This window comes from Ursus arctos, unplaced genomic scaffold (assembly GCF_023065955.2).
Source record: "Ursus arctos isolate Adak ecotype North America unplaced genomic scaffold, UrsArc2.0 scaffold_5, whole genome shotgun sequence".
Taxonomy (NCBI): Eukaryota; Metazoa; Chordata; class Mammalia; order Carnivora; family Ursidae; genus Ursus; species Ursus arctos.
The window spans coordinates 71,896,097-71,908,131 of record NW_026623067.1 but is presented as its reverse complement, the minus strand read 5'-3'; the positions used below and the strand labels follow the sequence as shown (position 1 = coordinate 71,908,131).

General features: G+C 41.0%; 1 protein-coding gene across 1 annotated transcript in view; it reads right to left on the bottom strand.

Moving 5' to 3' along the window:
- ADGRV1 (adhesion G protein-coupled receptor V1) overlaps nucleotides 1–5,959 on the bottom strand; it is a 508,055-nt gene extending 502,096 nt beyond the window's left edge. The window contains exon 1 of the mRNA XM_026498632.4: nucleotides 5,809–5,959. Coding sequence (XP_026354417.4) covers nucleotides 5,809–5,830 — 22 coding nt within the window. The 5' untranslated portion in view covers nucleotides 5,831–5,959. The remainder of the gene's footprint in view (nucleotides 1–5,808) is intronic.
- Between the last annotated feature and the right edge of the window lie 6,076 nt (nucleotides 5,960–12,035).

Here is a 12,035-nt window from a genome sequence, read left to right as displayed (position 1 = left end):
AATACTGTTCAGCCATAAAAAAGAATGAAGTAGTGATACATGCTACAGCATGATAACTTTGGAAAGTGAGTGAAAGAAGGCAGACACAAAAGGCCACATACTATACGATTCCAGTCACATGAAATGTCCAGAACAGGCACATCTGTAGAGACACAGATTGGTTGCCAGGGACTTGGGGGTAGGAGAGGATGGGGAGGGAAAGCTAATGGATACTGAATTTCTTTTTGAGGTGACAAAAATGTTCCGGAATAGACGGTGGTGACAGTTGTCCAACTCTATAAATATATTAAATACCACTGAATTACTTCAAAAGGTGGGAGTTTTTTTGATGAGCGAATTATATCTCACCTTTTTAAAAACTCCAACTGACCCTGCACTTCCAACCAGCTCTCTCTGTTCTTTCAACATTTGCAGGCAAGTTGATCTAATGTGTATCTGGGACAAGACACCTGGATCACTCCTCCCTCTGCACCCCTGATCCAAGCTAGTCCCTGGGCTCTTCTCTCTACCTCTCTCCACTCCCTCTTCTTCTCCACCATTCTTCAAAGTCCATATCAAGTCCCACTTTTTCCACAACACTTTCCATCCCTAGCTGACTAGTCTGCCAAAGGACAGGTAAGGCTTCTTTATTTTATGCCTGCTCAGCAACAATGCTGAATTTAGTTGAATAATATACAAATGACTCTAATTATGGGTGCAGACAGGGCTTTCTCTTTATATCAGAGGTTGGAAACATAAAAGATAGTACAATTCTTTCGCATATGTTCTCAAATTATATTGATCACTTGCCAGGCTTATATCTAAAACATTTCTCTTATGCCTTTTCAGTGAAACATTATTTGAAAAATGAGAAACGTATTATTTTATTTCCAAATAATTACGTAAGTACAACTTTGCAAAAACAGTGTTGCATAAAAAGATGAGCTAAATTGAATTACCGCCCCATGACATGGATTAAAAGATAATATCATTTCAATTATCCTAACAAAAGGATTATCAAAACACACAGTAATACTTTAAGAATATGATATGTGCATGAAGTATATTAATATTACCTAATTATCAGAATTCATGACTAAAGAAGCTAACAAAATCTTAACTTCAATTAGCACACATATACAAACCTTTGAATTATTTCCACAGTATGCTGCAGAGCTCTTGCTCACTTGTTGTAACACTTAAAAAATTTATTTTCTCTTTTATACTCATTACCTATAGAATTCTTTCTTGTAGAAAGAGTGCAAAGTCAATATAAATAATTAAGAATTGCTTCTTCTTTGTTAATTTTGAATCATCTCACTTAATTCCCTCTATATAACATATATACCTTCAGTTCACTGTGCCCACTGCATGCAGAAAAAAACTATTAAGAGCACCACACAATGCCTTTTTTGAAGTTGTATTTTGAAGCTATTCTATTTGAAGCTATTCTGTATCTTTCAACCTGTGCCGCATTTCAATAATGACTATTTAATAATTACAATCATCCCCTTATTAGCTTGGCATTTCATTTTCCTTGCCTTATGGCACCCCACAGTTGAAGGCAAGGAAAACTCTCTGTTGATTAGTTATTTAAGACCAGCAACAATAACTATGCAGGAGAGAAGGCTACTTGGAGAGGATTACATATGAGCTGGAGCTCAACTGCCTCAGACAGAGAGCAGCAAATTATAAACCCAAGTACTTCATTGCATGTAACCAAATTGGCTAGTTGAAATGCTAATTGCCTTTCAGCAAAACTAAAGACAGACAGGGGACCTTGTGCTTCAGAGAATGAAATGCATTTTTTCTCCACTTCTGCACTATTGTCTTGCTGAGAATCATTTGAAATCTATTCATAAAGGTAGCTCTTTCCCTAACCTTTAAAATGTGGGAAATTTATTTAGCCCCTACCAGCTCCTCCAATGCACTGATGTGCCAAGATGCGAACAGATGGTTGGATTTAAGCCACGTTAAGCCCCTAATAAAGTAAGGCATGAAAGAATTCTATGTCCAAATATATAGCACAAATCAAGAAAGCGTGCCTAGGAAAAGGGAATTTTGAATAACAAATTTATGAATTAAAGTAATCAAATAATGTAATCTTTAAAACATTAATATTTTCAATGTAATTATATTCAAATGCATATGGAAAGAGCTATCATTGCCTATCTCAAAGAGACTTCCAGCCTCCCTTTATACCTAATAATTTTGTATTAGTTCAAAACTCATTTATGGAGAATTATTCCAACAGCCAGTTTTCCCCCTTTATATGAAAAAGAATCCATTCGGGGTTTTCAGAATCCTGAATAAATGAATGAGAAATGCCCTATCAGCATCCTGCCCTCATTCTGAGGTATAGCCAGCCTTACGCCTGACTGCATCAGAAAGCGCCCCATGACCACCTGCCCAGCAGCTGGGGGAGGGACTTGGTCTGGTACATTTTAAAGTGTATAGTGTGTCACAGTGGAATCAGAAAACACAGCCTTTGTATTACCACAGCCTCCTGTGTCCCAGCTCCACCCTTCTCCTCCTCTACCACACCTCCATCAGGGCAACAGAGCTCGGGTGCTGTGGCCTCTTGTGTGGCCTGACATCCTGACACATTGGGGAACCCTCCATACATGCAAAGATGCCCTCTGTCCCCACCCCTGGCTCCCTTCCTGCCTTGTGAAGGGAGAAAAATGGGCATGTATGCATGGAGAAATCAACTTTCTATACTACTTCATTCTGTGTGAGACAGTCTTTTTATCTTCATTTCTCAACAAGTACCATTATTTGCATAAAGTTTGAACTGCCTGAGAGTGATAGAATACTAAGACTAAGTAGATCTTTAAATCGTAAACAGTTCCAATAAATAATTCAGCTCTCACCCTGATCCAGCAGGAGTTATAGGGAAAAAAGGGAAATAACTTTTTATTTCCAAGTCAAAGAAAGAGAAAGAGATGTACACTCAACTGCATGTAATACTAAGCTGTTTGACTTTCCCCACAAAATCAGGGAAATGCCCATCCAAATCTCACTGTGGTCACACTACATTTTATAATCAAATTAAGCAATCATCATCTAAAGAACTCAATATGCTTTAAAAGCATCCGTAAATTATCTGGTTGCCCTCTATGTGAGGTGAAAGTAATGACAGCGCCGTGCTTGCACGGTGCAAACTTTTGGACCCCGTGCATAAAATAATGACTTATCAGAGGTAAATCAGTAACAAAGCCTATAACAAATTCAATATATTAACCATTGTGCTCAACTCTGGAGATACTAGAGAAACATAAAATATAGTCCCTGGCCTCAAAGATTTAGTATCCTAATTGGGCAACCTTGAAATTTTCAGTAACAGTAGGACAGAAATATTAAAAAGGAGCATGAGGCAGTGTTTGGTTGAGTGTCAAAAAATCAAACATGTAATGACCAAGTTAATCAATTATCATGCTTCTCACTTAATAGTTTATGGGAATATCCAGGTGACTCAAGTCATAAATGCAAAAAGAGAGTATGTGACTTTAAGTCTCTCGACTTCTCTATGTTTCGGTTTCCCAAATAGGAAATAAAGGGGTTGATCTAGTTTGGCTCCAAATTTCCCCCCAGTGCTTAAGGAATGCAACAGTGTATTCACACCTTATGACTTTCTGAACATTAAAGGATCAAACACGCAATCAAGGCAAAATGTATTTTCTTTGTGGGACCTCCCAGGTCACAGATCTTTCTGCCTCAGTTTTTTCATCTGCAAATCAGGATAATAGTATTTGATGATTAAATACAAAGTTACTCTTTTTAAGGACCTAGAATTCCTAACATACAGTGGGCATTCAGTAAATGTGGTATTCACCGTGGGAGCATGAACAAAAGGGTTTAGTCACAGCTAAGTCTGTTGTGAACAATCTTTTTCTTTGGGTAGAACATGGGCAAGGGCACCTGCAAGTAGAAAGATAAATACTTTGCCTAACACTAGCGTCTGCCTTACCATATTATTTCTAATCATTATTTTTATTATCATCAAAGTATTTGTGTTCCAAATACACCTCACATTATCCTTTTCTGACAATGAATACAATTGGCATTCAATATTTGATATATATACAGCATAAAACTATAACTGCTGTTAGTAAAATGTAATAAACTTTGATACATGATTTCTATTTCTGATATCAAGACTCAATGCTGTTCTGTTCCATAATTTGCCTGCACCTCATTACGTACTCACAGTTTGGTTTAAGATTATTTTTAATGGATGTTTACAGGTGGTTTCAGCTTTTAATCATCACATTCAGTTTAGGGTAGATGCTTAGAGCCCTCAGGAAAGATCCTTGATCAGCTCTTACTAACTGGGGAACTTTTGCAAAGAACTTAAACTTTCCATGCCTCAATATCATTATCTGTAAATTGGAAAAATACTAATCTATGGTCTTGTGGTAAATGTTAAATAATCTATATAAAGGGCTTCTCAGAATTCATTACATAACAGGCATTCAGTATGGGGTGGCTGCTATTGTGACTCATCACGGAAAAAACATGGAGATAGGATTTGGTCATACTTATTTTTAGTGTATACATGTTGGCTACTTCTTTTAAAAAGTTATAAGGAGACTTACCATTTCTACCTGAAATAAGTCTTTTCATTCACCTGGTTCCATCCCTTTATTTCGTAAATGAGGAAAAATCAGGTGCAGAAGGATGGATAAAGGTCTTAAGTAACAGTAATTTAACTGCAAGCCAAGACATATCTAATTGCATATATTTAAAAGAGTTTATTATATCACAGTTCAGAGTGTATTTGGCACTCCCTGCAGTAAATCACCCAAAAAAGAATTGTCGGTGTTCCTTTGTATCTCGACTAGAACATCTTTTTTTCATGACTTTTTTTGTTTGGTTCTATCTATTAGCTGCTTTTATAAATAACACACAAAGGGGAGGAAGAAACACTTCAGTGATGTAAGGTAATAACTTCAGAAAGAATTTTTAAATAATGCTGTATTAGCAAGGTATATTCTTTGAGCTTTATCCTAATGGTTGGTAATTATACACTCCTAAGATTTGATATGAGTAATTTCTAAAAGAGCCCACAGCTTACATATAAACACATTACAAACATTTTTAAATGTTGTGGATTTCGTGAAATGTTAAACGTCGGTTTAAAATAAAAGTTACAACGAGTAAGTTAATATTGCACCTTAAAATGACTTTCTTCCCCCCATGAACACTAGCATAGTTTCTTAGTTTTAATTTCAAGAGGAAAAAAATCAATTTTAAAATAGCTGAAGACGTTAAAAATGTCTAAGCTTTTTAAAAATACATATTATTCTACGGCTCCAGGCTAATTCCAAACTCCCTGAGATCAACATATTTCACTGAAAATTCTTCGACACAGCGGTTATTTTTTAACATAAAGCTTCTTAAGTGTATTTCAACGTTCCCATTATCAATTATTACCTGTGGCGCGCCGTTCTTGGTTGGTTATTTCCCAAGCAGACTTTTTAAAATTGAAGCTAGGGTTCGGGTTTCAAACAGGAAAAAAGAGAGGAAAGGAAAGTTTTCCCTCTGCTCTTTCCCACTTCTCACCTTCCTTGAGATGAAGCTGCTTCTGAAGGGGCGGCTGGCAGGAACCGAGCGCTCACCGCCCCGCCGCAGCCCTGGGCAGAGTGGACGCGGACAGCTCTGCGGGATTAGCCGCAACCCGCGGCGCGCGGCGCACGCCCTGCCTCCCGCGCCCACGCCTCCACCTCCAGCAACAGGTGCGGGAGCAGCCCCCCTGCGCGCCGCGCGTGCTGCGCCGCTCCCCTGTAGCACCGGATGCTCGCAGCACCACCCCCAGCCGTGGCCTACCTAGTCCTGGGGACGCCGACATCCGCGCGCGCCCTGCGGCCCCGCGGGTCCCTTTCGCACACCGTCGTTCTGCCTCTCGCTCGCGCCCCTGGGCTTCGCCGGGGCCGCTGGTCCTCTCTCCCGCTCTCGGGTCAGGACAGCGGCTCCATTCTCCTCCCCCCTCTCTCCTCCCCCTCCATCCTCCGTCTGCTCCAATAGGACTCGCGGCTCCCCGGGCTGCGCTCACCTGACCAGCGGAGTGGGGGTGGCTGCCCAAGGCAGCGCGCCCCCGTCGGCGCAGCGGGCAGCCAGGTCTGCGCTCCAGCGTCGAGAACACCCTGCAGTGGCCATCCCTAATGGACTGTTCCGGCAGCCAGGGGCCTAAGCTGACCGGCGTGGGCGCCGGAACCTCAGAGCCTGGACTTGGCCGGCGCGGGTTGGGCGAGTTACGCGGTTCGCGCTTTCTAGTGTTTTACTCTTCGACTGAACTTTCTAGTCTGTCCCCTTAGGCACAAAGACACCACCCACCCCCCTCCGCCCCCCGACGGGCGGGCACTCCGCCCTGGGTACTCTGTAAGCAATTCCCGGTGTTCTTTCTGAGGAGAAAAGCCATTTACTGATTCTTGTTCTTTCCGAAGGACATTTATTTTAAACTTTGACTGAAGCACCCCTTGAGATGTTCATAGAATTTGCGCACAAACTGACGAAATATTAGAAATGAGGACCCTACCCCTACATGTACTTAAAAATGGAGACTACGGTCAACGTATAGGTAAGTAATCTGTCTCCTTTATAAACGAGGATTAATTCCTACCTCATACGGTTGTTAGAAGAATTAGATTAATGAGATCGTGTGTGAATTGCAACGCTACATCTGAAACGTGGTAAAATCCCAATAGATGTGGGCAATTATTCCCAGGGCTTAAAAAAGTAAAGCCCCCAAGATCAGATCAGATCATCCGCAACGCGCAAGTGCCCATCTGTGCCAGAGAAAACCACATGCAGCATTCTTAGAAGTTTCAAACCGGGGAGGAGGTTAAAGGTTAGCAACTGGCAGTCCAACACCACCTCACTACTGATCTTACGGACGAAAAAAATAAAATAAATGCTGATTGAATGGCTTAAAGTCAGAAACAAGAGTAGATCTTCTGTCTCCTAATTCCAAATACAGGGCATAGGGTACCCTTTTGTAATGAATCTCGACTGGAATAACTAGATAGTTACTTTGAGTTGCAAACGGCTCTCAATCAGTACTAATTTAGCATTATTATGGGCTGTTGCTGAACATCTCATCTCACAGCTGCAACAGTCAACCAACAGCTGGGCACTAAAGCAAAGATGACTCAGACAAAAGGGTTCTGGTAGAGAAACTGTGTAGGAATGCAAATGCTGCACTTCAAAGCATAAGAACAGGTAGTGAGAAGAGCAACCTAAATGATCAAGGACATTGAATAGCTTACCTGTGATGCTCAACTACAAAGGCGGACCTGGGTCTAGAAACTGAAAATCCACAGGCACAGTGAAAGAGTAGACACAGATGTGCTTACTATAACCTACACTAAGGAAACTGAAACATGGAGACAATTTATAGTCAAGACAGTGAATCAATTATTCATGCAGTGATAACGTGAAACAGAAAAATATAGTATTAGAAAAATGTTTTCTTCACATAGTTTTAAACATGTGTTCACTGTTAATATACTCCATAGATGCACAGCTTGTAGATTATTCAATGTTCTATATTCAACCCACAGTTTTATTATATTATTCATAAAAAGGCTTTATTTGCTGCTAAATGTTACTTTAGTTTATTAAGACCCTGACAAGGTCAGCATCTATCAAACTGTTCTGGCTTAATCATTGTTTCACCAAGTCCTGTGATTAAAAACATTCTCCACAACTGGACTTCCTCAGCATGCATTTTCACTCTGGTTAGGATACCACTTTAGGCACTGTGATGAACTGAAACGAAACCCTAAACCCATTTTCCTTCTTAAAACTACCTCAGGGAACTAAGTTATTCATTAAAATTTCTACTGAGTTTTTAGAAAGAAGACGACACTGGAAGGCACTGTGGGAAAAACAGTGATCCCTAAAACAGAACCCTAAGTGCACTGAGCTTGCACTCTCTAGGGTGAAAGTTTAATGAGCCGAAAAAGCAGAAGATGCCAAGCAAAAAATGTGCATCCTAGAAAGTGCTAGAGATGTCCCAAGAGGAAGAGATTATGTGGGATGGTGAAAGCTTCTCCAGAAAGCTGATGATCTTTGCCTTGAAAAATAAAATACCAGGAAACAGAAAAGCTGGTACTTTTAGCACTTATGTGACAGGATGGTGTAGATGCTATCAAATGCTGAAAGTATTCACTGGATGCCCAACACACTTAAATCCGAACTCCTCACATGGACTAAAAGGACCACATGATTCTGCCCCCACTTTCCTCTCTAGCCTCATCTTATACCATTCCCCCTCTTTTCACTGTATTCCTATCACACTGACCTCCTTTCTGTGGCTCAAACACATCAAAACCATTCCTGCCTCAGAACCTATGCCCAAACTTTCCCCTCTGTGTGGCACACTGTTGAAGATCTTCACGTGGCTGGCTTCTCTACCATCTCCTTCACTTAAGGGGTAGCTCGACTATCCCTTCCTCCTAGGATAACTTCCACAGGCATTCTTAACCTTTACCTTGTTGTATTTTCTTGATATCATTTATCCTAATAAACACCTAGGTGTTTTCATCTACCCGTAAGAAAGAAAAGCTCCATGAGGGGTAGGTCTTACATCGCTCTCATTCTCTACTTCATACCTAGTAGCTAGAATAGGCTCTAGGATATAGTAGTAGAAATTCAACACATCTGGAGGAGAAGGAGGGAGGGCAGGCAAGCATATATAATAGAATAGGGTTCTGTGAAGAACCTGGAAAGCTATCACATAAAAATGATTCCCAAAGCCTATGTCCTGGTGCTTCACAATTCAGCATTAGAAAACATGACTTGATCCCATAATAAAATACAAATACACCTGAAGCAGATATTCTAAACTTCTCCCATCATTTACAGCACCGAGAGATTTTGTTCTTCAAGTCATGCTTTGATAAGAAAAACAGAAAGGAAGTGCATTCCTGGGCATGTGGATGTGGGAGGTGGCAGGTGCTGCTGAGAGAGAGGTGTTGAAAGGAAAGTTGAAATATGAGAAGACAAAGGTGGCCAAATTCCTAATTCTACCTCAGTGCAGCACTGATGGAGTCTAAGTCTTTTCCCCCATAGTAATCTCCATCAGATCACATTTCGGTAACTCTAAATTTCACACAGCCAAAAGTAATTTGTTTGCTTAAACCCTATAAGAAAAGTACTGATGTCATACAATTTTTCTTCCTTCTTCAATTTAGTTAGCCTTTCGTACTAAGTAACACTTATAAATCTTCTCCGAAGATTTTTGTAGTTCTTTGAACGTTAACTTCTCATACTTGACACTCAGTTCGGATATCTGAGTGTAGGCACACATAAGGGAATTTTATCCAAGAACAAACCCAAGCTTAGGCAGTCTCCACTTTGCCTAACCTCCAAAGAAGTAGAAGCAGGATGTTACTTCAAGAGTGTCTAAATCTGCCTGCCAGAGGCTTCTTCTGTTTAAGCCCTAGGTCCCAGACAGGAAACAAATTAAGACTTTTGAGGAACTTGCCAGACTTGGACTCCTCTTCCTCACCACACTCCCATCAGACCCACCAAGGCTACTTGTCCCCCATCTCTCCTCCCTTGCACACCATTATGTAGTAAAGTTCTCGATAACATGTAGTGTTTATCATCTTAGCACTCCACAATGAAAAAACAGCTTCAACCCATGTTCTCAAAGAGCTTGGGTACATAGTAGTAGCTCATTAAATATTTGTTGGATGAATGATGTGACTAGACAGATAAGTGAGGAGGAAGCCCCACTGTCAGACCCAGAATTAGAATTTGTGAGCCAAAGGGAATAATTCCTATCACAAAGAGATCAGAGAATCCATTTAATAACTGAGCATACCTGAAACTGAGATTCTGTTCCCAGATCAGAAAAAATAAGTATTCTTGGACCTTTTGGAAATAAAAAGCCTCAAAAAATCTGAGTGATTCCTTGAACCATCTCTCACCCAGAGCTAATCCTTGGTGTTACCACTTACTTGAACACTACTCCAAACTGATTTTCATTTAACTGATCTCTTGCTTGCTAATACATAAAAGCCTACAGCCTCTGAACTGCCAGACCTTGCTTTTCCTCTTTTTCAGATGCTACCATAATCCTGCTAACTGCAGTGCATATTTTAAATGAGTACTTATTTAACTAGAAGTATGGCTAGACACTCGGAATATGAACATGGACAAAATGCAGTCTCTGCCCTCCTGTAGCCTGCTTTGAGTAGGGGAAAGAAGATACAAAATTGTGATCAAAGTACAATGTGACCAGTGCTGTTGGAGAGATACAAAGATGGTTCACAGAAGGGAGAGATGAAATTACTGGATTGAGTCAAGATTCCTTTGCTCTCTGATAGATCTGTCACTCCCTCCCTGCTTTGGTTCCCCGGACTTTACTGTTTTCTTGCCTCACAGCACAGACAGGTGCTCCCAGTTACCTCTGGATCTGAGTGAGCCATGCTGTGATTAAGTCACACCGAACAGGAAACATATACAAAAATAGTTTTAAACCTCTACAGCAGGGGTCAGAAAACTTTTTCAATAAAGGGCCAGACAGTAAATATTTTAGACTTGCGAGTCCTACAGTCTCTGTCACAGCTATTCAAGTCTGCCGCTGTAGTGCCAAAGTACCCAAGGCCACGATGTAAATAGATGGGCATGGTTGTGTTCGAATAAAACTGACTTACAAAAGCAGGCAATGGCCAGAAATGGCCGAAGGGCCGTAGTAGTTTGCTGACCTCTGCTCTATGCAGAAGTGAAAGTTACTTTAGTTCTCAGGTTCTGTTTTGGTACTTGTATCCTAAATTAATTAATTCACTCAATAATCCTCTATTGAGCACCAGTGACATACGATGCTTTGGACATGTAAAGATGAATTGGCAGATGGTCCAGGTCCTCCAGAAGCTTTCTTAGCTGAATTTGTTGTTCTGTTCCATAAGGACATATTATGTATATTCTAGTCCTGATTCTTTGCAAGAAATCTGGAATATTCCCTGTCCTAGGTCCTCATTTTTGTGATCTGCTGTTTTTTTTTCCTCTGACTAGTTTCTGATCAATATTTTCATCTGAGCTTCACAACACCTATATATTCAGATTCTGGCTAAACTCTTGCTTGCTGTAATCTAAAATTCTTACCCTTAACAGTCTTGCCTTGAGTTCTTCATTCTTGCCCTCTTCGAAAACAGCAACAGCAACAGCAAAAAGGAAAGAAAAGAAACAAAAAGAAATAAAAAGAAGCGGCTAACAGCTATTATCAACATATGTAACAACTGGGGCTTCCTGTTCGTTTGCTGTGAATATTGCACGGTGTTATAAGTCAATGCACTGAATACACCATTTTCATCTTCCCTGGAACGGGGAATTTAGCCCAAGCAGGGACCAAAGAAACAAATACCTGCCTTCTAAAGAAAGCTACCAAACACTGGTACCAGATTCAACCTCCAGGGCTTTTTAAGAGAAAAAACGACAATAGAGAACAATCACCTATCTCCACCCTCACCCTGGGGGAAAGAAGAATCAGCCTTGAGGGGAGGGAGGGTCTGGCTTTTTTCTCTGCTCCTCTCTGGAGAGGGAGGACTGGCAACTTACCCTGCTGTTGATTATCAGCTCAGGCCAATAGATTTGTTGATCTTCCCTGCCACTAAAAGGAGACAGAACTGAGAAAGAAAGATGGTAGGAGAGAGAGAGAGAGTGCCAGTCAGCAGACTCAGTCTCATCTTTGTACAAGGACGTGTAGATCTCCTATGGATTGTGATGGCACAGAAGCTCCGATGGGGCATAATCTTGCCAACACCTGACCCTAGAGGATGGACAACCTATGCAGTGAGAAGATCCCTGGAACAAGAAGCTGTGTACTTCTGGGGACTAGCTGAAGAAGATAGTTAAGGAAGAACCCACTCCGAGGAACCATGCAAAGGGGAGGGCTCGCAGAATGCACAGAACTTATCCATGTGTCTTGCGAAAGTCGGCATGCCAGTCACACAGGGGTTAGCTCCTCGGTGTTTTCCAGAGAACAGCCAGAGCCATAAAAAGGAGCGCTATGCCCATAAGCAGTCAAAGAGATAGTTGTCCTCCCA